The sequence below is a fragment of the Rhinoraja longicauda genome, chromosome 5, assembly GCF_053455715.1.
Source record: "Rhinoraja longicauda isolate Sanriku21f chromosome 5, sRhiLon1.1, whole genome shotgun sequence".
Lineage (NCBI taxonomy): Eukaryota > Metazoa > Chordata > Chondrichthyes > Rajiformes > Arhynchobatidae > Rhinoraja > Rhinoraja longicauda.
In genome coordinates, this window is record NC_135957.1 from 48,356,225 (window position 1) to 48,383,899 (window position 27,675).

The following is a 27,675-nucleotide window of genomic DNA, read 5'->3' on the forward strand; positions in this document are numbered from 1 at the left end:
AGAGACCGTCCACAGAGAAGGACTGTAATTGACAAGGAATCAAACTTTGTGTGCCTCTGACGTCAGCCGCTCTGGGGTGGCAAAAGCAAATCCAAGAAATCAGATTGTCCACTGCCTTTGCCAGATATGGGTTGCACAGTTCACATGCAGAAGTGCAGAAATCCAGATGTGTAACAAATGCAAGCAACCAAAGCTTCAGTTCTCAGGCACACGGCATCAGAATGATCTGAAAGTGGTTCTTCTGTTCTCTTAGTTAGGTATGCTGGTGGTACGAGTTGAATCCATTGCACTCATTCTACAACAGACCTTTGACAGAGTGTGAGAATTTCGAGGTTAAACCTGCAAGTGAGTGTCACTTCCAGTGAAAATATCCAACAGATTTTATCATGGTTTCTATTTTTTTTTCACATTTCTATGAAATACCCAAATAAACATTCTTATTCATGTTTTCTTTCATCATGTTTACTATAAAATATTTATAAACATTCTTTTAACATGAGAATAATCTTTATTTCTACTTTATAAAAGGGTTATTCAGAAGTCTTTTGGGAGTAATTAGGTTATTGCAACTTACGAGACGAGTGGAAAGGATCAGAACTTTCAAATTGTTCTTAGGATTTGCTTTTTAAAAAATTGGTTTCGAGTATGAAATGAAAAGCATTTTAATGTTGAAATAAAAGCAGATGAGAGAAAATTAATCCACAACAGCTGTTGTATTTGAAATGCATGTTATATTTAGAACACATTTAATTTGTTTGGCTCAGTACTATCTTTAAAATATTTGAATAAAATTGCATGCAGCATTTTGATTTGAATCTTTAATGTGCCTCCTGTTGAGTGCCACAAATCTCTTCTAAGTTCTACACAGAATAATTTAGATCCATTTGAGGAATAGTGACATAAGCAAATTTATCCAAGATTAATTGTTAATCCAACATATGTAAATTGGGACTAACAATACTATTACAGATACCCTTTCAGTTTATATGACACGTATTTACAGATAAGTGGGAAAATAGTATTTATTCACAAAATGCTGGAGTAACTCAGCAGGTCAGGCAGCATCTCAGGAGAGAAGAACCTCATCTATTGTATCCGCTGCTCTAGATGTCAACTTCTTTACATCGGCAAAACCAAACGCAGGCTCGCCGATCGTTTCGCTCAACACCTTCGCTCAGTCCGCCTTAACCAACCTGATCTCCCGGTGGCTGAGCACTTCAACTCCCCCTCCCACTTCCAGTCTGGCCTTTCTGTCATGGGCCTCCTCCAGTCCACCGGAAATTGGAGGAACAGCACCTCATATTTTGCTTGGGCAGCTTGCAGCCCAGCAGTATGAACATTGACTTCTCCAACTTTAGATAGTTCCTCTGTCCCTCTCTTCCCCTCCCCCTTCCCAGTTCTCCCTCTATCTTCATGTCTCCACCTATATCCTACCTTTGTCCCGCCCCCCTGACATCAGTCTGAAGAAGGGTCTCGACCCGAAACGTCACCCATTCCTTCTCTCCTGAGATGCTGCCTGACCTGCTGAGTTACTCCAGCATTTTGTGAATAAATACCTTCAATTTGTACTAGCATCTGCAGTTATTTTCCTACACTAGTGGGAAAATAGTGGTAATGCAACCACAGAAATCCCACATACACAGATCATTCACTCTGGCGTAACCATGAACTAAGGCAGAAAAGCAAAGAACAAAACTGAATGAAGCAAATACAAGTGAAATAAGCCAGTGCAAAAGTAAATCGCGATCCCTCCCTCTCTCTGTTTGTCTCGCAGTTGTGTGTATAAAAATAATAGATTGAAGGTAGCAACCTAAGCTTCAATGAAAAATAAACCGAGATCCTTACTTCAGTTATTTATAATTATCTTTTGCATCTCTTTAAATTCATTACAAAAAATTAGTTGTTTATAATATAATTGGATTTAACGTTAGATTTTTTGATGGCTTTATTCCCCAAGCCCTAACTAAAATTTTTGTTTTTATGTGGTGCTGTTTAAGTGTGAGAAAATATGTGGAAGTGAGGCAGCTTCATTGAGACATAATCAGCAGTTAATAATGGCCTGTGTAATTTGACATGTTATGTTAATAGGTAACAGTATACAGGAGGCATACATTGTTATGGCATTTATTGCATCAACATTTGACTTGCCTTCAGGCAGGTTGAATGTTCCTTTTCATAATCCTTGAATGTAGCTTCCATTGAAAACTACATCCTCGGGTATAATATATGTCAGACCCAGTTTTATTGCTGCAATCTATTTTTCTTTGTAACGAGTGTACCTGGGCAAAGGGCAACCACGATAAAGTTTTTAATGTGCCACAAAGCAGGAAATTTTATTTTGCTTTAACTGAACAACAAAACAGTCATGATTCAAGACAGAGAATACTGAATGCCAATTATATTTCAATGCTGATGCTTTGCTTTAGAATTGGAACACACTCAATTGAGATACTTACAGGCCTTCCATTTTTGTAGTCATTACCACGTGTTCTGCCCTTCACATATTGTAAGAAAAAAAAGTGTCATGAAATTTATAATACATTTTATTTCTTTAATTTTAAACGTGTGGATATTATTGACAAGATTAGCATTCCGAATTGCCCTTGAGAAGTTAGTAATGAGACAACTTCCAGAATCACTGCAGTCATTCTTTTGAAGTTACTCCCAGAGAACTACTGGGTAGGACATCTCAGGGTTTAGACTCAATATCGCTAAAGGAACAGCATTGTATGTTTATGTTCCTGTGTGCCTGCTGCCCTTCTGCTTTGTAGTGGACGTCTTAGATTTGGGAGATGCAGACTGAGTAGCCTATGCAAGTATCGTCAATGGTTTTCAAAGGCGCAACACTATAGCTACGATGCACTGGTGGTGGAGCAGAGAAATATTTAGTGTGTTATTAATGCAATGCTTGACCCAGCAAGAGACGGTATTCCATCATGCCCATCAAGCAATCCATCAGCTTGTGGTTTGTAGAAAGGCTTGGGTCTCAGGAGTTGAATCACCTACTGCACGATACCCAGTCTCTGGTAGCCTTTGTCCAGCTAGTCCAGGGAGGAACTGCAGATGACAGGCACACAAAGCTGGAGTACCTCAGCAGGTCAGACAGCATCTCTGGAGAAAAGGAATAGGCGAAGTTTTGAGTTGAGACCCTTCTTCAGACCAGTTTGGTTGTTAGGATATTGATCATGGGTTTCTTAGTAAATGCAATGTTCTTAAATACCAAGGATAGGTATTTTGAATCTCTGTTAGATGTTTTAACACAAATATTACTTCAACTTATTGGCCCTTGCCTGAATGTTGTCTATGTCTCATTGCATGCAACTAGGCATTTGTTTAGCACCACTCTGCATCATTCCAGAAGGAAATTAATTATGTTGCTTTTGAGAATGAGGAGGGGCAGATCGGCCAGAGCGACAATCTCTGATTGGATGAGGCCAGGGTTGCCATGGAGATATGAAAGTATAAGTATGAAAGACATGACTTTGATTAGTACGGGTGTCAGAGGTTATAGGGAGAAGGCAGGAGAATGGGGTTAGGAGGGAGCGATAGATCAGCCATGATTGAATGGCGGAGTAGACGATGGGCCGAATGGCTTAATTCTACTCCTATCACATGATCTTATGAAACTCCCTGGTTCATAGATCAATGAGAACAGATAGAGATTGACAGATTCAAAGGGACAAGTAATAGCTATGAAAGGCATCAAATTTGCCCCAAGGAACTGAAACTGATAGATGAGTGTCAGAAATACCCAGGGCATCAGGCTACGTCAGTGCAGAGAGAAAAGCTGAGTTAGTATTACAGTTGGATTAACCTTACAGAACTGGCCAGTTCTGGTCCAGAGAACGTGAGTTACCTGAAATGGTTGAATTTATCTATATACTAAAACTCTCATTTGTTTGTTTGTTTGTTCCTGAACTACAGCCAAAACGGTACACGATAGCGCAATAATTTTAGCCCCACCTTACTCACCATCACCATCTAATGGAAGTCTAATCAGAGTGGTAAAGTGCTAATGGAAGAAGTTTCATTGAAATTGGTGTTATATTTTAAAAGTTATTTACATTTTAAAGTTTAAATCTATCTCCTAGGAAGGGAGGGGGGAGGTGGAGGGGGGGAGGGAGAGGGGGGGAGAGGGGGGGAGAGGGGTGGAGGGAGGCAGGGAAGGAGGGGTGGAGGGAGGGAGGGGGGAGGGAGGGAGAGGGGTGGAGGGAGGCAGGGAGGGAGAGGGGTGGAGGGAGAGTGGGAGGAGGGAGGAAAAGGGGGGTTGAGGGGGATGGAGTGGGGGTAGGGGGAGAGGAGGTGGAGGGGGAGAGGGGGAAAGGGGGAAGGGGGGTGGGGGAGTGAAGGGAGAGGGGGAGGAGAGGGTGCTGCACCAAGGCAGGAGAGGTTTGGGCCCAACGGGTCCACTTGTATTGTTCTAAAGTTGCAGTAGGCCTAAATGGCAGAGGAGGTGCTGTTCTCAAAACTTATATCAGAACAGCGCAGAAAGTCACAGACAGAGAAATCAGAGTGGTAGAGGAATGGGGAATCAAAGCTGCAGGCAACAGGAAGCAGACTGAATGAAGGTTTTCTACAAAATAATCATCCAACCTTTATTTGGTTTTCACAGTGTCGAGAAAATCACATTGTAAACTCTAAATGCAGCCTTGTAATTTGAAAACTTACAATGGTAAAAAAAATGGTTATGTTGGGGTCGAAATGTCAAAGGGGTTTTCCAAATCTAATGTGCAGCTAAACCCAATTAAAGCAAAAAGACAAAAACGTTCATAATGTACTCATATACAGTATGATAAAATATAAGAAGAATGGAGTAACTATATTCATTGGTGAATTATCAATTGTACAATATATCTTTATTGTCATTGTACCCAGGGGTACAACGAGATTGGGAATGCGCCTCCCATACGATGCAATAATTTAAGTGATTTAGACAACAGCAACCCAACGAAACAATTGTAACAGTTTTAGACAGGGTAAAGTGCAAGTTGATCTATGCGTTGTGACCATCCGGCTCAGCAGGACCGGTTCATAGCAGCTATGGCCCTGGGGATGAAGCTGTTCCTGAGTCTGGAGGTGCGGGCGTAGAAGGCCTTGTATCGTCTGCCCGATGGAAGGAGTTCGAACAGACTGTTGCAGGGGTGTGAAGAGTCTTTGTGGATGCTGGTGGCTTTTCTGAGGCATCGTGTGTTGTAGATGCCCTCCAAGTCTGGTAGCCGTGTTCCGATGGCACTCTGAGCTCTATGGACTACCCGTAGGATTGATAATTATCTTTTGCATCAATTGTAGGATAATTATCTTTTGCATCAATTGTAGGATAAATTGTAGACTAACCAGAGTATCGTTTAATCAAACAGAAACCACATATATTGAAACACCTCAGAAGTTAGACACAAAATGCTGGAGTAACTCAGTGGGACAGGCAGCATCTCTGGAGAGAAAGAATGGGTGACATTTCAGATCGAGACTCTTCTTCAGACTGAGCATCAGGGGAGAGGGAGACAGAGATATGGAAGGGTAATACATTCCAGTTCTCAGAGGGACAGTTAACATTTCCTCTTTCAGCTTGAAATTGATTAGCCAGCAGCTCAGTAAAAACCCTGACACTGGGTCTTTGCAACACTTCTGTCATAATTTCCTCCTCTGGAAATTGCAGACTCCCATTTTCCAACAGGCCTGGCAACTGCCCTACATCCATAAATGACACATTTGGGGAAAATACGTGAAGATCATGGGCAGGGGCAGATGTCCCACTCAAACCTCCCCCTTCAGAAGGAATATATTTTCCCACCATCTAATTGCGAGAAAAAAGTTTGAAGTACTGCTCTGCTACAATGTATATACATTACTCTTATTCTTAGCTATTGGCATACCAGACAAGCCTGAATTAAGAGTAAGAACATCATGAATCATGCAATATTTGCATAAATATGCTCTTCCCATAACATCTATTTACAGGTAAGTCCTAACCAAGCAGTCTTTATAATGACTTACCCTATTGTGTGAAATGAAACCTAAGGATAATTATTAAACATACATAATTTCCCTTTTTTTTAATTGCCTTGTGACAACTATTCACATTAACTACTGACTTGCCAAGTGTCTATTCAGTAATTTTGCATGTTAAATGACGTATCCTTTGGAACACTATCATTTACCAGGAGAAATAAACCATGATAATTCACAAGGTTTTCATTTATCATATTTATTTACAGAGTTTAACTATGATAGTTTAATCTGTCTATTGCTTTTAAAGCATCTTTAAAGGCATTAATAAATAACAGTTTTAATAAATCCCAGTGCAAATATATTATAAAGAAAAAAAAAATCCAAGGCTTTTGACAGTATTATTTCTTCAATTAAAAAAAGTTAAACAAGGTTTGTCTTGCATCCCAAAAGCAGTTCACCGGACTATTTTCCTGGTGTAGAGTCATAGAGTCATACACCACAGAAACTGACCCTTTGGCCCAACTCATCTGTGTCGACCAAGATGCCGTTCTAAGCTAGACCCATTTGCCCATGTTCGACCCATATCCCTCTTACCTTAAACCTATGCCCTCTAGTTCTTGATTCCCCTGGAAAAAAAAATCTGTGTGCATTCATCCTGTCTATGCTCCACGTGACTTTATACACCTCTATGAGGCCATTATTTGGTCTCCAACATTCCAAGGAATTGTCCTAGAATTCCTAGCCTCTCCCTATAACTCAGGGCCTTGAGCTCTGGCAGCATCCTCATAAATCCTTTCTGTATTCTTTCCAGTTTAACTGCATATTTCCTTTAGCAGAGTGACCAAAACTGTACATAATATACTAAATGCGGCCTCACCAAGGTCTTGTGTAACAGCAAAATAACATCCCAAATGTATATTCAGTGTCCTTACTGATAAAAAACCAGCATGCCATAAACCACCTCAACACCCCATCCACCTGTGACGTCACTTTCGGAGAACTGTGTACTTGTACTCCAAGGTCTCTTTGTTATACAACACTCCCCGGGGTCTTACCATTCACCGTGAAAGTAGCACCTGGGTTTGAGTACCCAAAAGGTAACATCATGTAAATATCCAAATTAAACTCAATTTGCCAGTCCTCCTCCCTCTTACCCTGCTGATCAACATCCTGTAATTCTAGATAACCTTCACCGTCTACAATACCAACTATTTTAGTGTCATTTGCAAAATTGCTAATCATGCTTTGCATATTCTGATCCAAATCCTTAACATGGATGGCAGACAACAATGACCCCTGAGACACATCACTAATTACAGGCCTCCAGAACAGGAACAGGTCTGGCTCCCAGTCCTCTGACACTGCCCCATTTGGCTGGCTCCCAGGTCGAGGTAATGGCCAGCTGGGGATCTATAGCCAATGCTCTCCCATGCCTTCTGGCCCAGTCTGACTCCAGTCAGAAACTTTGGAAGCTGGAAAAGCAAAACTCCATTAAAAATTACAGAATGGCAATGATCTACTGCTCAGCATCATTTTGGGTCCTACAAATCCCACAAAGAAAGTTTTAAGGCTTAATTTTACATCTGCTGGTTTCTATTGAGGATCTTGACAGAAATTCTTTAATCTGTGCTTCTGTTGCTCTGCTTATCTCTTGTTTGGGTGGATCAGAAGGCCACACACAGACAGGTTTAAATATTTCTTAAAGGTAGGAGTGGTAGCCACCAGCAGTCAGCTGCAGCTGAGAAATCAAAATCCAGTCAATAGGCAAAGCACAGACTTCTGAATAAGTATCGACCGAAACTATTTTAGCAGGGGCGATGATTTTCTTTTGCCAAAAACCAAATGTTTGTACATCTAATAGATAAAAATGAACTTTAACCTGGCATTTCTCAAAAAGTTCCCCCCCCCCTCCCATTTTATGGATTAATGACTTATTAATGCTTTAGAATGTGGCCTGGTACCATCTACATCTATGTGTAGCTCAACTTTCTCTCACACACTGTAGAACTGATTGCCCCACCGCACAGGGTAAGGAAAGCTGAAGTATATACTTTTAACTCAGAAGTTTGTGCCTTTAACTAACTATAACGCAATAATGAAATTAAATTATTTTCACATATGGTAACATTATTCTGACTTTGAGACTTCAAAGTAATTGTAGTAATCAAGAACGACAACATTGTAACATTGACCCGTCCTTTTAAAGGAACTCAGAAATTTAGCTGCAATTTGACATTGCTTTTTCAGCAAACAAAACTTGAGACTTTTTCAATGTAATTTTTCTGTGCCTTAGCAAACGGGGAATGTATTTATTTCTCCCTTCAGCTGTTTTTCTCCACCAGCGAAGTCCCGGCCACATAACCACCAGATCAGACTAGTGTGAAGTGGGCTTTAATTTTATTCCTTATTGTGCCAATATTACTCTGCATAATGACCAACAGAAAGGAAATTAACTTGGGGAAAACCCATTCCTTAGAAAGTTGGAATGTCATCTCAACTAATGCCTAAACACAAGTGTGTGAAGTTGCAAGCCAGAGCTGATTTTATACCATTTACCAGGAAAACAGCCATCTGTCCTCTTTTGCCTGTAAAATTGTCTTCAGATTCTCCAAAATATTAATGCAGATAAAATTAGTTAACCAGATAGAAAGATCTATAATTGCATTGTTGTTTAATTCTGATAATTTATAATTCTTCTATTATAAGGCACACTATAATATGTGGTTGTTTAATGGAGGCATTTAACTTCAGATTTCGGCAAAATAAATAATTTATAGCAGCAATTTTAATTGAATAGCCTTCTGATTAAGTTTTGAACTCTCCCACCTGCTTTCAGATGAAAAATTACATTATGTGCCTCAAGGAGACAATCTGGCTGGAAAAAAACCGACTATTGATTTGGAATGAAATATGAATAAAGCACTGTTGCTATTTTTGGGAGAAAGGTCTTGTTTTAATGTCTTTCTGTGTTGGAACCACAGCCAATTAGAGCTTTTATTTTTTTTTAAAGCAGAATATGGATTGAAAGGGAAAGAGGATTTGTCATTATTATTTTGCTAATTTAAGGAATTGAACCACATCTAAGGGCTTTGGCTCATTAAAAAATTCATGGAAACAGTTCAATGAAAACGTTTCCATATGCCTTTCCGATTCATTCTATTCCCTCTGAAGGGGTCCCAACTCACGCACTGACTGGAATAATTTCAGAGAACAAATTTGAGAAATAGGTCCTGGGCAATGATATACTGGCCATGTGAGTCTGTGGTACAACTTGTGTGGGCTTCTTAAACACATAGCCTATTTTCCCCTTTGGACTTTGAAGAGTGAATTTTAAAATGACTGCAAATGATTTGTTTAATGTTGCTGTAACTTCTAATCAATTTATAGCGTAACAAAATAATTCTGATTAAAGTATTCCATACTTGACCAATTTCACAGCAGCTCAGTAGTATACACCCTGTGAATTTTAAGTGTACAAGAATGGCTTAAGTTCTACTCATGCTGCATGTGAAGTTTGCTATCTTTCAGTAAGCACTTAACAACAAGTTTCCATTTATATATGTAATTTTAGTTCAATGAAATGAAATGTTCCCAGATACTTAATGGAAAAAATATCAAAGACAATTTGATAAAAGAAAACACATATTGGAACAAGTAACCAAAAGATTGGTCAAAGAGACAGGTGTTGAGGACCATCTTAATCAAGAGTGGAACAAATGCTCAGAGGTTTAAAGAGGAAATCCCAGAATTTTGAACCAAGGCATTTAAAGACAAACATCTCAAAGATGCAGATTAATATTGAGAATGCAGAAGAGGCCAAATTCAGAGAGGTGCAGAATTCTCAGAGGGTTGAGGGGTGTAGGACGTTACAGATAAATGGGAGAAGTGAAACCAAGAAGCCATGCTAGACCAAGAACCAATTTACTTTATGGTTGGATCACTGCCTTACAGCACTAGAGACCCGGGTTCGATCCTGACTACGGGTGCTCTATGTACAAAGTTTGTATGTTCTCCCCGTGACCAGCATGGGTTTTCTTTGAGATCTTCGGTTTCCTTCCACACTCCAAAGATGTACAGGTTTGTAGGTTAATTGGCGATGTAAATGTAGAAATTATCCCTTGTGCGTGTCGGGTAGTGTTAATGAGTGGGGATTGCTGGTCGGTGTGGACTCGGTGGACTGAAGGACCTGTTCCCGCACTGCATCTCTAAAACAAAAAACTAAAAGATAGACACAAAGTTCTGGGGTAACTCAACAGGTCAAGTGGCATCTCTGGAGAAAAAGGATGGATGACGTGTTGGGTCAGAACCCTTCAGACTCTGTGAGTCTCAAGAGGGGTTCCGACCCAAAACATCACCCATCCTTTTTCTCCAGAGATGCTGCCTGACCTGCTGAATTACTCCAGTACTTTGTGTCCAACTTCAGTAATACCCAGCATCTACAGTTCCTTCCTACACATCATTAGCTGGACTGGCCCCAGAAAGAAGCAAGCGAGACCCAGCAATTTTTGGTGTGAGACCATATGTGTGGGGTGCAACAATCATGTGGGGAATCATTGCATGGTAGATAGTTTGCCACTTATGATAATATATGGAGAATGGGAACTAAGAATTCCAGGACACCTCCTCTGGCTAAATCAGAAGTTCAACATTTAAGGGAAAACTATCAATGGCAAGACCACAGTTGGGCATTTGCTGTCTCCTTGCTTTTCTTTAGTTGTTGCTGCCCCATTCCCTCGGGTAAAGCCAGCCACTGTCTCCAACCTTAAAACTGCATGGGGCAATCCATTTATAACAAGAACTGAAAGATAGGTTAAACTTGAATGGGTTAATCATAGAAGATTTTCCTTGAAAATAATATGGAAATTACTAGCAAAATTTAGTACATTCAAAGTACAACAGCACAATAAAACTGCATGCAGGATAATTGAGCAGTCCAAGTCAAATCATCCTTTGATCAAAAACTTTGATCAAAAACTTTGACAAAGGTTCGAAGCTGTAATGCATTTAAAGAAACATGGTAATTTCTCTCAATAGTCCTCTTTTCTTTGAAAGGAGACCAGACTGTCTGATTATCTGTCTTGGGCAAAGAACAGGCTAAAATTGATTTGTGCTGTTGGTAGTTTTGGCATGTTTAGATTTATGGGGTGTGAAAGTTAAAATGAGGTAATTGGTTGATGGGCTGCTAAACACTTAAGTTCTACTTCTTGAGTTAACCCTGTTTGGAAAATCGTTGGCATTCGTGCAACCTTACCGAGTATTAAACATGGTTTTTGTTGTAGAGAACATGGGGGAAAAGCTCATACTGAGTGTAAAAAAGAGCAGGGTAAATTGTAGTGTGGAGGACAAGAGATCTGACTTGAGCTGTTAATATGTTTCTTCTCCCTCACACCTTCCCTGCTCCTGTTAAAGCACATGTGATTAAAGTTCACTTCAGTAGTTTGTGTGGCTCCTTTCATTGCTTATAAGTTACAGCTGCTGGCACCTAATCTCAGTGAAGATTTGGTTACAGAGCAGGATGTAGGAGGGAAGTCAGTAAGCATGACTGGCCACACCCCTACCCCCTAAGTGAAAGAATGCTGAGAATGGGCATACCAGACATACTGAACGAAGAATTGCATTTCATACCTAAGATGTCTGCTGTTGTTTAGGCACAAGCTAATAAGTAGTAATGCATTCCATTCAGTTTTATGTGCAAACTTCCTTTAAAGCCACTTCAGGAATGTGTTTCAACAAATCACATACGTTAATTACAGTATAAAAAGAACTGTACTCCATCCAGAAAAAATATAGTTGAAAATAGTTCCAAGATGTTTACCTAACTTATGTTTTAACGAGAACAGTGGGGGTTCACATACACCGTGTATTTACTCTGTTTGTTTCCAGCTGTAGGATAGTAGACTCCCATTAAAAAAAAATTGAAATATTGATACCCAATAGATGTTATTTATTGCCCCCACTTGAATGGAGTATACAGACATATGTTCCTTGTTGTATCTCCCACCCCCACTCCCCCCCCCTTGGTTGATTAGATCAAGATTCATAAGTAGGACAATAGAATTTACCTTTGAAATTCTAACTGATATTTTACTGATTCAGAATCAATACGCCTATAATTTAATAAACCTGGAAATCTTTGGATTTATTTTGCATGTACCATAAAGACACTGGGGATAAATTTAAATAGGAACATTGGATTCATTTTTAGCAGGAAAATGTGAAAATAGTGAAAAAAAATGTTGTTTTTTTGTTTTTACAAGGGACCTTAGCAGTACATAAAGAACATTCATGAATGGTCTTGGAATCCAATCAAACATATTCCCTTTGAGTTTTGTGTTGCTGCTCAAGAATTTGAGCCTTATTAATGGCCAGTGCTCAAAATCTGCCAGCTTCTATGTGTGATAATTTTAGTTAGGTCTTAGTTGTGTGCTGGTTTAGATAAACTATATATTCCACCTTTCCCTTTGGTTCCACGACTGTGCACCCTCCAGTACAGATTAAAGTCAACGTTGAGTCTAGAAATGGTGGTGGAAGCAATAATATCTTTGCATAAGTACAACTAAAATTGATGACTATTATAAAACTTAACAAAAGCAATCTGCTTTTTCTCTGCTGTGTCACATATGGATTCACGTCATTAATAACATACATATTATATTTGTATCAGAATTGAATCAATATGCAGATATAAAGCACAGCAAACATCAGTAGAGGGATTAATAAATCCAATGCAGTAAATTCACATCAGGTGGCATCATAAATAGTGAGTCTGATGTTTGAGCTATGCATTATCTTGATCTGAGCCACACATAAAAATTAGTGCATTCAAATCAGCCTCAGTTTATTATTTTGCCCCAATCACAGTTGTTCTTTTTTTGTCACAAGCTATGTTGTGGTGAATGTTATGCTGACAGCAGAAGCATGACGTTGTGAGCCTTGCACTGAAGGATTAAGAAATTTGATTTAATCATTGCAAACTTATCAAGTGTTAATCCTCAGATTTGCAGGTTGTAACATAATCATAAAAGTATTTTTTAAATTCTTAAGTTTGGGAAAAAAACCCCATTAGCACAATAAATCTCACAACCAACATATTAACACCAGTACAATAAATTGTATATTATCCTCATGGTGATAAGAGAAAGCAGAATGCTCAGAAATAAACTCCAGGACTACAGGAATGTAAGCAATACCAATGCAACAATGTTAAATCTGGTTGTCATTACAGGGAATGGTCACAGATTACGTCCTCACAATGTCAGCAGCGTGAATATTACAATGAATTATAACAACACTAAGATGGTTTGCAATTGTTTCTGAACAATACTGCTTCCTGTTCGTATGTTTTGTCAATTATACTATATTGATTTTCTGTTTTTTACTCTTACAGGTGCAACAGATCTTGGTCCCTTCTCAGATCCACGGCAGTATGGGCTTTCTTCACTCACAGAAAGCCGCTTCTCCAATCCCCGAATGCACTACCCAGCCACCTTCACCTACACACCAACTCCAGTTACAACTGGCATGTCTCTAGGTATGTCCGCAGCTACACACTATCATACCTACTTGCCACCGCCTTATCCTGGCTCGTCCCCTAACCAAAGTGGACACTTCCAAACCAGCAGTGCACCCTATCTCTACTATGGCACCTCTTCTGGATCCTATCAATTCTCCATGGTGGCAGGGGGAGAACGCTCACCCTCCAGGATGCTGCCACCTTGTACCAGTGCATCAACTGGCAGTACACTGCTTAATCCGAACCTGCCCAACCAAAATGATGGTGTTGATGCCGATGGTAGCCATAGCAATTCTCCCACTGTGTTGTCTTCCACTGGAAGGATCGATGAGTCTGTCTGGAGACCATACTGATCTTTTAATTCTATAAGAATACATAACAGCAGCTTGGAAAAGAACATTATCATTTCAACAGTGCCTATTGTAGAGTTTTTAACTGGAAGAAAATCTAATGATATGACTGCTCAGTGAACTCGTACAGTATTTCAGGACATTTCTGTACAGTTCAACAGATGCACATGACTTGGGCTATTTTTAAGTACCCCCCCAAACCACCTCCTCCACTGAGAAAACTTAGCATCTTGTCCAAATACATGAAGCGAAGTCCTGAATGCACAGCAAAGGAAACTATGTTTCACAAAGATGGGCCTTGCACATAGCATCTGAGAAGTGGCAGAGTGCAAATTGCAGTAATCATTGAAGCAACGTTGTGTGTGGTAAAGAAGTGGCTAAACATAAGGAAAAAAAGGACTCTAAGCTTGAAGATGAAAAGTCCTAGAAGATGTACCTACCCACTTTAGCATCTTTTTATGTTGTCTAAGAGCAAAACTGGCTCACAATTAGAGTAGAGTTACGTGAAAAATAAATGTATGCATTTAGTTGTAACTGTGCATAAAGGGCAGAAATATTCTTTTTTCTAATAAATTTCTTGAGTAATGCCCTTTAAATGTAAATAGAAGGAAGTTTTTTAGTAACCATTTATGTAAGCATTTCTGTTAATTGAAAGTTTACTGCAGATTTCAAGAGGAGTTTCTTTTCTCTTGAGATGGTTTTGTATATACTTACAACAAAATTGTCTTTCAATTTCAAATGAGGTTTATCCCATCCGGCTTGGAGCTATTTTATTCCACTATGTTCTTTAATATGAATATTGTTTACTTATTAATTGAATGGCTCCTTGATGATGGCCTGCAGACATTAAAATGGTAACGCCTACATTGGCGTCAATATACTATAGTATCTGTAGTTGTCTGCATACTTGAGAAACAATGACAATAATTAATATTATTTTAATATTCAAACTCGTGGGTTACTTTAATTAAATGGTAATTCCCCCCTAAAATTAGAATCCTCAAATTATTTAATTACTGAATATAGTGCAAATATAAGGATGATGGAAATAGGAATATTCTTGGCAGTTCATGCCAGGAGCATTGAGAATACCAATTGTTAATCACTCGTTCCACATTAGTCAAGTTCCCTTAAAACTGATATAGTATATATTTATGTATAATTATTGAATGAAAATTTCTTTGAAGAGCAAACAGCAATATTTTATTTATAGGTATATATTGGTTGAAATATCCTCACAGAGCTGATACTTGAAGGGTTTTGTCAAAGGGATATCAAAACATATTGCTGTGTAACAGCGCTATACACAATTACATATCCATAGCTCTGTTTATCAATCTAAGGATGAGAACTTTCGTTTGGCTTTTGTTATAAATTGAACTCGTGTTTTCCAGTACTTTGCTTATAATCCAATATGCTAACAATTAGGATCATTGGTGTTTTATAACAGAATCGGCACAGTTAGGGGAATACCTTGAAATCATGAAATTATTGCCTCTTAAATATTTTTAAGAGATTGCAATTCAAAAGCCCTTTCATCAGTGAATTTTAAGCGTATCTTACTATTCAATGCCAGCAGCCAAAAAGGCATGATTTCAGAATTACTGTTTCCTTTAAACAATCAGTTCCACAATGAAAACAAAACAAAAAGCAGAAAGTACTGTTTATGTTCCACTTATTTTCCTTCATGGTGCATATTCGTGAAGGTGATTTGATGCCCATTTCCAACTTTCTTTTAAGAAACAATAACTAGATGGAAAGAACACTGTTGTTTTGTTCACTCACTCTACTTCATACACAATTACATCTGTATAGGCATATGTTTGTGACTTTTTTTACATTTGAATATGAGCGGCTCTGGTAATAATGAGAAGGAAAAACTTGCAATAGTGTAAATTTGAAGTGAATACAGTTGAAAACATACAGCAGACCGTAGATATCATGAATAATTAATCATATTTCAAGTAGGAATATTTTGCGGTTTGTGGCATAATTATTTTGATAGAAAAGTGGCTACCATTGAGGTAATTAATCTAGTTTACAGACTCAAGCAATGTCTAAAATCTAAATGAACAGAAACTATTTTTAGATCATTAATTGTTATTATTGAAATGTGGTTAACACTTAAATATCTGTTTGACTTACATAGCTAAAACCACCATAGAATTTATTGGCGTTACATTTTTAAGCGAAACTGGTTTGTGTTCAAGCAGTACTAGAAATTAATAACACAGCCAAATAATGACCACTTCAGAAGTACTTAATTGGCCAGAAAACACTGAGGGATGTCCCAAGGCTTGAAAGTTCTTTCCTTTTATTATCATGCCAATTGATTATCATGCCTGTATTGATTCAACTCTTTTAAGTGCTGCAGAACCCGCCATACATTAAAGTAACCCAGGTATTTGATATGTTAAAATTGCCATGCCTATAAATCTTAGAAAGATTACACAAAAAAATGTGTATTCAGTCTTTGTAACTTAAAAAAGCACAAAATACATGAGGTACATTAATGCAATATCTTATCCTAATGCTTCCTTAGTTTCAAATGCTTCGTTCTATTCTGAGACTATTTTATGTAATAAATAAATGTCAAATATTTTTCAATATTTAGATATAGCAAGCTTTTTTTTTAAACTGTAACATTTTCTTGTGTGAAGCATGCTTTTGTGGACCCAAGGTTCTATTTACATTAAAGCTGGACAACTTTATTGATATTATTTATTGCAAGTGGTAGCTTGAAGCAAACCACCAGTCTACATTTATATATCTGTACAGGTAATGAGTTCGATACTTTTCAGCAGCATTTAAAAAAGCAGGTGTCAGGTTACACAACTCAAGGTTGAATTAATCAAATCTTACTGCCAGTGCAAGCTGTTACCTATTTAATAAGAGGTACTTTATTTGTTTAATGTAATTTTTATTGCCAAGGTGGATTTTTAAACGTGTGTTTTTATATAAAATGATTTTTTTAAAAACATTCTTTGTTAGGATGTGATATTTGTAGGGCTGCAGGCAGCAATTTTGGAACAAAGCTTAAGATTTTGTACAGTCAAAAGCACATCCAACTAGATCCACTATCCACCAGGTTGATGCAATAATTACTATACATTTTGGATATCATGCAAAATGTATACATGGATTTTTTTCATTCAGTGCAGATTTTCACTGCAGATGTGAACATCTTTGGGGGATTTCTGATCAGTTAGTTTTCTCTGCTACTAACTGTTAACATGAACTATCAGAGAATCACAGAGCAATTTAATGTGCAGAAGTGGACTATGCAGCCATGATAAGAGTTATTTAGATGAATCATGTTTTCCAGCCTCAGTCAGTGGTCCTGGAGGCTGCTGCATATCAAATGTTCATCAGGATGATGAACATAAGATGAGTGTTTCTGCCTCCACTACCCTTTCAGGCACTGTACCTCAGATCTTCATAATAACAATGAAAAGAAAATGCTTCAAATTTCCTCTAATCTTTCTGCCATTCACCCATAATCTATGGCCCTGGTTTATTGCAGGGTTATTTGACAACTGAGATGATTCAAAGATACAGGAGACTTCATAGGATTGCCAAATAATTGATGTATTTATATGGTGGCAGCAGATAATTCCAAGTATTATAAAACAGCCAAAAATAATTGATGGAAGCTTCAATGAACTCTAATAGGACCATGTAATTGCAATGAATATTCCACACCTTGAAATATTACATAGTTCCTTACTATGCCAATATTTTGTATTAGCACTGAATACTCATCTCTCCATTTTCCTTTTTCTGTTGATGATGGGAAATAATTTTGTCATTCCTACTGTTCCATTGACAAAATATTGAGTAGGATTGAAATATTATCAGATACAAAACGAAAACCTGGCAGGGCAAATCAAAACACCAGATTAAAGTGTATCTGGTTTTGGCTTTGTGAAAAGGCTAATCTGCTTTCCTCCAGATACTAAGATGAGAAACAGGGGTTGCTGTTATAGAGGCAGAAGCACTGATTGAAATATTTGCTGTGTGGAGCAGTTCATGTCAATAATTGATGAGCACTGCTGTCTGCTCTTTGAATGTTTCTATTTGGCAATCATACCACTAATGTAACTGGCCTGAACTGATGGCAAAAATAGGCTTGGGTTATAGGTTTCATGCTGATTTGTTTCCAGTGAAAGCCATGTTACAATTTGTTAACATAACGTTATGAAAACAATACTCTTAATAATGAAAGGCACAGTGATAGCTTAAACTAAAATGACTGAAACAGGTCCAAGGTGAGCCTCATCCATCTCAGATTTAGTCATGTTATCTTCAACTCTCGATACTCTTAATCACACAAAAACCTTTTTTTGTCTTAAGCAGTTTATCATGCAGTTCATATTTGGTATTCTATAGTTTGTGATGCGAGACACAAAATGGAAATCCGAGCTTTCTAACGCAATTGCCACATAGATAGTTGAGGAAAAAAAGCACACATTTTATTCTGTTCATTATTTTTGTTTATGTAAATCAGACAGCATTCTGCAGTTTTGATTTCAATGGTATACTTGCACTTCGGCGTTTTAATTTTTTTTACTTTTTATAAAAATACAAGCTTTTTATTGCTGTTATTCAATAATTGCTTTGCACTGAGTATACTGTACAAATGCATTGTGTTTCCAAGCCATTGCCATCATTGATTATGAATCACTTTGCTATGTCTTAAAAGGGAAGAAAGCTAAGGTAGTGGTTTATGTATCACCAAACCATAAAATTCCTTGTCTGGCATTTTGTCATGATTGTAACATTGATTTAAGTTTGAATTTCATTATCAATAAAATGGCATTTTCTATTAATTCTGTATTAACATTATTGACCATTTGAAGATGCAGCAGAAAGATATGTGACTGTGGGTTAGAGCCAAGGACTTCAAACACAATGTTCCTTCCAGATTTCCCTTGTACATTCCCTTTAAATATTATTTGGAGTGTTTAGCTGTAGAATTCAGCATGATGGCAGGTAACCTTTGGGCACTTTAGGTGTCATTTTTATTGCTGCCTGACTTGCTGAGTATTTCCGGCATTTGTTTCATTTCAGATTTCCAACATTTGCTTCACCTCTTCATTAGGGCTCCTGGAGGCCACACTCAGTTAAATGCTGCTTTAGTGTCCAAGGCAGTAACTCTCACCACACATCTGCAAATTACCTCTTGTATTCTATGTTTGGAGTAAGACTGAAAAGGTGCCCAATGCTGCAACCCAAAATGAGGGCCTGTTTGCTGTACGATTCCATGAGTCTAAGAGTTACCGACATGTCATAGACACTGGTAACTCTTAGGGCCAGGGAATCATACAGAAAATGGGCCCTCATTCTGGGATTCAACGCATGTCCCTCTAAAGGCTGCATTGCTGACTCCAAGAGGATCCAAGGCAAGGATGAGATTCAGTAAATTGAGCTACTTGGTAATTATACTACTTGTGTATCTTGGGTCCTTACTAAATGGGGCAGCACTGAAAAGCTATTTCAGAGGATATCAATGCCACTTTCAAACAAAAATCCACATACCTGCTATAACTACCACTCAGTAAATGCAACCTTGCAATGAGGAACATAGCAAAGAGGGTCTTGCTTAATGGGAGGAGCTTATGCCTTAAAACTACAGTGATGACCGCAGTGAGAATCAGATGGCATTTGAGGTTCCTACCTAACTGGCCCATAAATGTGTCACGTTCCCTTGGAAATTCAGGGCCTTGGTATTTTGCTTTCAAACACTTTTAAAAAATGTAGTTCAAATTTTATCTCAGTTACTCAACCTTAATCCTTTTGGTTTAATATTCAATTTCATAAGAAAGAACTCTTAAAGCCAGCATTTGAATATCCATTAACGCCCCTGATAACACTGTTTATCTTAGAACTAAACATTTGAAAGAAAACTGAGGAACCATAGCGTTGCATCACCTCAGGTAACACAGTTCCTTTCTAACATGGCACAAATTTTCTTTGACTCCTAGCTATTTGGTATTAATTGTGAAACAAATTCCTTAAAAACTGATTTATTCACAAAATGCTGGAGTAACTCAGCAGGTCAGGCAGCATCTCGGGAGAGAAGGAATGGATGACGTTTCGGGTCGAGACCCTTCTTCTGACTTGGATCATTACAATTCTATGGGAAAATAGGGACAAAGCTCTCACATTTGTACATTTTTAATACAACTTTATTCAATGAGACTGGGAGATCACTGAACTTGTTTGTTTCAATGATTCATTCCGATCTGCATTTTGTCTCCATGATTTGCAGGTTATTTTTATCATAGATATATGGAATTCATTGCACATGTCAAATTTAGATGTAGAATTGTGCTACTTGTTTTAGGAACAGCAAAACTCAGTCCCTAACATTATAAACAGCAATTTATTTTCCATTTCCAGTACTTCTAATAAAAGAAGTTTTCAAAGAAAATCAAAAATACATCTTTTTATAAAGCCCCACTGCTCATGCAGAGCAGTGTCCAAGGAACAATACTTAAATTTATGGAGAGGTTCAAACAAACCCAGAAAATGTCATCTCTAATCAACTTTCCTACACTTGCTGCAACACAGCATTACTGGAAAATTTGGGCACTGACCAAGAGGTCTCTATCTTAAGGAATACTTTTCATAAAGCTGAAGAAGATGGATGCCTTGCATTTAATTGTGCCAGGCAACTTTACCTGCTACCTGTATTTGTTCCCTGTCCCACTCTTTGTTAATGTCACAGCTCTTTCAATCTAGTTCAACATGATGGCTCCATGGTCTGAAGAAGGGTCTTGACCCAAAAAGTCACCCATTCCTTCTCTCCAGAGATGCTGCCTGTCCCGCTGAGTTACTCCAGCTTTTTGTGTCTATCCATGGCTCCACACCATGATCCTCCAATGAGGAGCTGCTGTCAAAAGCTTTTTATATTTGTTTGTCGTCCTGACAATTAAAAAAAAGTTTATATGGATTCAACTCATTAACAAAATTGAAATTAAGAAATAATTTAAAACATTAAAAGTCAGTTAAACCCACATAAAAGAGAAGAAACAAAATGCCAACCTATACAACTTTCTGATGAATATTTGAAGTACTGGGTTATTATATCAGACTTGGCATCAGCTTAAGGCATCTGCCCCTGCAGAACACCGTAATTCTAAACTTACATTGGACACTCTGACCTCCAATGTCTTATTTATCAGGCACAGATACAAAAATATAAATGCATTTAATATTGGAAGGTGTACAGGCAGCAGTTTCCTGCAGAAATGTACCCGGCATCAGAGCTCAATCCAGTCCTGTGTGTTATTGTGCATTGTGAGTGGATTCGCCAATTATCACCTGTGTACACTGCTGCAAGAAACATTTCAGATGGGATTTTCTGCTGCAATGAAATTTGGCATAAATTTAGCATTGTTCTCTTGACCCTGTTTGATACTCTAGGGTAAAGCTAAACAATTTTTGCTTTGCAAGGCTCCACATGGGCATCCATTGGCAATCGCAGGGGTAATTTTCACCTCTTCTGCTTGGCTGAACAGCTAGCTGTTCTTTACTGAATCAGCCCCATTGACACTTCTGTTGACAAAAAGGGGGATTTGCTGTGTTCTCAAGAGGTGTGAGAGGAGCTCCACCATTCAGCCCTCACGTTTTGAGGTCGATCGTTACGTTCTCCACTTCTGGAGAAGGAACATGATGGCATCAGGTCTTGGGTTGCCATTTGTCCTTGAACATAATTCTTGGGGTTTCATTATATAACCACTTGACTGCATTTCAGACAAACGGTTATTAAAGTAAATTAAAAAAAACACATTTTTACAATGCCCCTATCCAGAGCACAACTCTTCAATTCACGGAGACTTGGGAGCATCACTGGAGGGTTTATGATTTTACCACACCTGCTGCAGCATCGTGTGACTGGCAACCTGTGCAAGAAAGAACTGCAGATGCTGGTTTAAATTGAAGGTAGAAACAAAATGCTGGAGTAACTCAGCATCTCTGGAGAGAAGGAATGGGGTGCCTTCTTCAGACTGGCAATTTTATGGATTAACCAAACAGACCATACTTTATGAAATATTTTACAGTAAGCAGAGGCAGTGGAATGCCCTGCAATCAATTGCACCAAGCATTTTCAAGTTCCCTCTCTTTCTAGCCATGTCAAATTTCCAGCATGGCTAGGGCACACCTAATAAGAAACACATGTGATGACATTTTGCTTCCACATTATATATGCCTGTGTATTTTATTGCCTCACTCACCAGTGGTGGACAAATTCCAGATGAGTCAAGGCCTGTGGGCAGGCAAAATAATGGCTCTCTGCCTGATTTTCTGCTTTTGCCTGATGAAGCTTTGCCAGGGATTGTTTCACAAAGTACAATTTGTTCTCTTTGGTTTTAGCTTTGCATACAAAAGAACAAATTTGTCTATGGGTGCAATTGTAGTACTGAATATCAGCACCATTATTATATTGGAGGCACCATTATTATATTGAAGAACATTGCCCTACCCATTCATGGCCTGTGGTAACTTCAAGTGACATCACATTAGGACTGGCTAAGAATAGGGCAAGTTAGAATGCTGGATCTAAATAGTTAGTAGCCTGATCATCGAAGAGTGCAGAATCAGCTATTTTCAGCAAAGGTAGAGGTACGAAGAGCTACATTTCAGAAAGGCTCCAGAAGAATGTGTGAAAGTAACTATTAGAATGTAATTTAGCTATTAATGGTTTGCTCCAGATTTGGATAGCGATAAACGGATTGGTTCAAGTCAGCATGGATTTATGAAGGGGAAATCCTGCTTGAATAATCTTTTGGAATTTTTTTAGGATGTGACAAGTAAAATGGATGAAGGAGAGCCAGTGGATGTAGTGTATCTGTACTTTCAGAAAGCCTTTGATAAGGTCCCACGCAGGAGATAATGGGCAAAATTAGAGCACATTGTATTAGGGATAGGATATTGACATGGATAGAGAATTGGTTGGCAGATAGGAAACAAAGAGCAGGAATAAACGGGTCCTGTCAGAATGGTAGGCAGTGGCAAGTGGAGTGCCGCAAGGCTCAGTGCTGAGGCCGCAACTATTTACAATATATATTAATGATTTAGATGATGGAATTAAAAGTAACACTAGCAAATTTGCAGATTACACAAAGCTGGCTGGCAGTGTGAACTGCGAAGAGGATGCTAGGAGGTTGCAGGGTGACTTGGACAGGTTGGGTGAGTGGGCAGATGCATGGCAGATGCATGGCTGATGCAGTATAATGCAGCTAAATATGAGGTTATCCACTCTGGCGGCAAGAACAAGGAGGCAGATTATTATCTCAATTGTGTCAGATTATTATCTCAATTGTGTCAGATTAGGAAAAAGAGTACAACGAGACCTGGGTGTCCTTGTACACCAGTCACTGAAAGAAAACATGCAGGTACAGCAGGCAGTGAAGAAAGCTAATGGCATGTTTGTCTTCACTACAAAAGGATTTTGGGCGGCACGGTAGCGCAGCGGTAGAGTTGCTGCTTTACAGCGAATGCAGCGCCGGAGACTCAGGTTCGATCCTGACTACGGGTGCTGCACTGTAAGGAGTTTGTACGTTCTCCCCGTGACCTGCGTGGGTTTACTCCGAGATCTTCGGTTTCCTCCCACACTCCAAAGACGTACAGGTATGTAGGTTAATTGGCTGGGTAAAATGTAAAAAATTGTCCCTAGTGGGTGTAGGATAGTGTTAATGTACGGGGATCACTGGGCGGCACGGACTTGGAGGGCCGAAAAGGCCTGTTTCCGGCTGTATATATATGATATATGATATGATTTGAGTATAGGAGTAAAGTGGTCCTTTTGCAGTTGTACAGGGCTCTGGTGAGACCACGTCTGGAGTATTGTGTACAGTTTTGGTCTCCTAATTTGAGGAAGGACATCCGTGCTATTGGGGAAGTGCAGCGTAGGTTCATGAGGTTAATCCCTGGGATGGTGGGACTGTCATATGAGGAAAGATTGGAGACTAGGCTTGTATTCACTGGAATTTAGAAGGATGAGAGGGGATCTTATAGAAACATATAAAATTATAAAAGACTGGACAAGTTAGATGCAGGAAAAATGTTCCCAATGTTGGGGGATCCAAAACCAGGGGCCACAGGCTAAGAATAAAGGGGAGGCCATTAAATACTGATGAGAAAAAACTTTTTCACCCAGTGAGTAGTAAATTTATGGAATTCTCTGCCACAGAAGGTACTGGAGACCAATTCAGTGGATGAATTTAAAAGAGAGTTAGAGCTCTTGGGACTAGCGGAATCAAGGGGTATGGGGAGAAGGCAGGCACAGGTCACTGATTGTGGATGATCAGCCATGATCACAATGAATGGCGGTGCTAGCTCGAAGGGCCGAATGGCCTCTTCCTGCACCTATTTTCTATGTTTCTATGTTTCTTCGTGTTGTACATTCATGATTTGGTTGAGGGGATTGAAGGTTTTGTGGCCAAGTTTGCAGATGATACGAAAATAGGTGGAGAGGCAGGTAGTGTAGAGAAAGCAGGGACTCTGCAGAAAGACTTTGACAGGTTGGGAGAGTGTGCAATACAGTGGCAGATGGAATATAGTGTAACAAAGTGTGGTCATGCATTTTAGTTGTAGGAATCAAGGCATAAACTATTTTCTAAATGGGGAGAGAATCCAGAAATCAGATGTGCAAAGGGAGTGCTGGTGCAGGAATCCCAAAAAGTTAATTTGCAAATCGAATTGATAGTAAGGAAGACAAACGCAATGCTAGTATTTATTTCAAGAGGGCTAGAATGCAAAAGCAGGGATGTAATGCTGAGGTTCTATAAGGCATTGGTCAGGCCACATTTGGAGTATTGTGAGAAATGTTGGGCACCATATCTGAGGAGGGATACGCTGGCTCTGGAGAGGGTCCAGACGAGGTTTACAAGAATGATCCCAGGAATGAGTGGGTTAACATATGATGAGCGCTTGACACCGTACTGTACTTGCTGGAGTTTGGAAGGATGAGGGGGGACCTCATTGAAACGTACCAAATAGTGAAAGGCTTGGATAGAGTGGATATGGAGAGGATGTTTTCACTAGTGGGAGAGTCTAGGACTAGAGGTCATAGCTTCAGAATTAAAGGATGCTCTTTTAAGAAGGAGATGAGGAGGAATTTCTTTAGTCAGAGAGTGGCGATTCTATGGAGTTATTTGCAACAGAAGGCTATGGAGGACAACTCACTGGATATTTGTAAAGCAGAGATAGATAGATTCTTGATTAGTACGGGCGTCAGGGGTTATGGTGTGAAAGCAGGAGAATGGGGTTAGGAGGCAGAGATCGATCAAACACGATTGAATGGTGGAGTAGATTTGATGGACCGAATGGCCTAACTCTGCTCCTATTACTTATGACCTCATGACCATGATTCCACATGTAGTTTACGTACATTCCTTGCAAACCTTGAATTCCGTGCCAACTTGGAATACGCCATAGAGCTCTATGGATCTTCCAGAGGAAGGTGCCCAAGCAAACAATATCTTGCTGTGTGTTCACAAAGACACTCCCTCCCGTCTTCTCAATGGTTTATCTGGAATCAATCATTCAGCTATTGTACCAAAACTGCAGCTCTTACATAGAACGCAGAACAGTACAATACTGGAATCTTTGGTGTACAAAGTCCAAGCCAAACATGATGCCAAGATAAATTAATATAGTTTGCCTGCATGTGATCCACATCACTCCATTTCCTGCATATCCATGTGCCTCTCTCAAAGCCTCTTAAATGCATCTATTGTATCTGCCTCCACCCCTACCCCTGGCAGCACGTTCAAGCCACCCTCCTTTCTCTGTGTAAAAAACTGGCCCGCACATCTCCTTTAAACTTTGCCCCTCTCACTGTAAGACAAGACCCTCTAGTATTTGATATTTCCACCCTGGGGAGAAAGGTTCTCACTGTGTCCTCTATCTATGTTACTCATAATGTTATATACTTCTGTCATCCTTCAAACTCTGACACTCCAAAGGAAACAATCCAAGTTTGTTTAACCTCTCCTTATAGGTAATACCCTCGAATACATGAAATTAACATACTTATCCCTTGGCTCGGTTGCTAGACCTTGCCCGTGCAGCAAGATGCTCTTGTGAAAACTTGAGTATTACACTAGGCTGGTACTCCAGTGCAATATTGAGGGAGTGCTGCACTGACAGAGATGTTACTTTCAGATGGTTTAGGTTTAGGTTTACGTGTACCGAGGTGCAATGCAAAGCTTTGTTTTCACAAGTTCACAAATGAAATGAGGAGAATTAGGCCATTCGGCCCATCGAGTCCACTCCACCATTCCACTCCACCATTGAGTCCACTCCACCATTCAATCATGGCTGATCTCTGCCTCCTAAACTGCCTTCTCCCGATGACCTTTGACACCCATTCAATAATGCAAGCTATCCAATCAGATCAAATAATACTATGCATAAATACAATCAAGTAAATCTCAAGTACAATAAATAGAGCAAAGTGCAAGATATGGAGCGTGGAGCAGATTTCTCAGTATTGTAGTGCATCTCTTCCATAGATGGAATGTCAAGCAAAGGCCAAGTCACTGTCTATGGTGGATGTAAAGAATCCCATGGTATTATTTTGCAGAAGAGATGTGCCTTGTGTCTTTGCTAACATTATCTAATATCTGTTAGCTGCCTTTTCAAATTGTTTCTGGCAGCCCCCTATTTGTGAATTTGGCTAAATAATTTCTCGCTATGCATGATAAATATTTATCTAACAATTGTCTTCATTGGAACAACATGAGAGAATAACTATAAAGTGTTTGGAGCACAACCTGAAATCACAAAAGGAACAGGTATGTAGGTTAATTGGCTGGGTAAAACGTACAGGTATGTAGGTTAATTGGCTGGGTAAAATGTAAAAATTGTCCCTAGTGGGTGTAGGATAGTGTTAATGTACGGGGATCGCTGGGCGGCACGGACTTGGTGGGCCGAAAAGGCCTGTTTCCGGCTGTATATATATGATATGATGATATGATAACTATAAAATGTGTGCATTATTTTCTGTTCCTTTCCCCACTTTGTTGAAAGAGCTCCATTATTTTCCTTCAGAGTTAAGGTGACAAACGTTTACAGGATGTTTAATGCAAGCCCTACGCCAGGCTATCAAGGAAACATCACAGGTGGCAGAGCGGAGTAGCCAGTGGCTCTGGCTGAAGAGGAAAGACCCCATCTGGTCTCCCAAATAAGCCAGCTAGGCAGATGCAGAGGGGGGTGGTTCTGAGATGCCAGAATGCACTGCTGAGCCTACTGGAGACGTCGTGGGTCCAATCAGCGAAACGTCGATGAAAGTAGGTGCCCACTTGATAACCCCAATGACGTGTCTGCCTAGCCTTTCTCAACATCGGAGGAGCATAGGTGAGTGCATAAGCCTCCCATCACCACCGGGAGCAAGTTGACATTTGGCACTTTGGAATTCTAACATCTTGTCCTGTGTATTTGGAAACCTGAATTTGAACTTGACATTTATTTTAGTTTAGAAAAAAAAATCCTCCTAGATCAAATAATGAGCAATCCTTATATCCATCAAATGGTGGTTTAGACATTCTGAAGAAATCATTCCACTGCAATGTCATGAATGTTTGCATTATAAATAATTATCCCTCTTGTTTACTAATTAACATTCCAAAAAGTTACAGCAATATGCCTGGATTCCATGTGTAATGGCTTCACAGTGAACGTTAAATGCTTTCATTAACATTCTAGGAAAATTAGAAACTTTAAAAAGTTATGCAAGTTTGCCACATAACCTACTTGAACCATGTCCACCATCCAATAACATTGTGGCCGATCCTATGCCTAACCTTTTGGCCAAAGCACTATTTCCCCTCAAATCCAACCTTGTCTCTGGGG

General features: G+C 39.2%; 1 protein-coding gene across 2 annotated transcripts in view; it reads left to right on the forward strand.

The window, feature by feature from the left end:
- runx2a (RUNX family transcription factor 2a) overlaps positions 1 to 13,873 on the forward strand; it is a 70,590-nt gene extending 56,717 nt beyond the window's left edge. For both annotated transcript variants that reach the window (XM_078399477.1, XM_078399476.1), the window contains one exon: positions 13,337 to 13,873. In XM_078399477.1, coding sequence (XP_078255603.1) covers positions 13,337 to 13,815 — 479 coding nt within the window. In that variant the 3' untranslated portion in view covers positions 13,816 to 13,873. The remainder of the gene's footprint in view (positions 1 to 13,336) is intronic.
- The last annotated feature ends 13,802 nt before the right edge of the window (positions 13,874 to 27,675 follow it).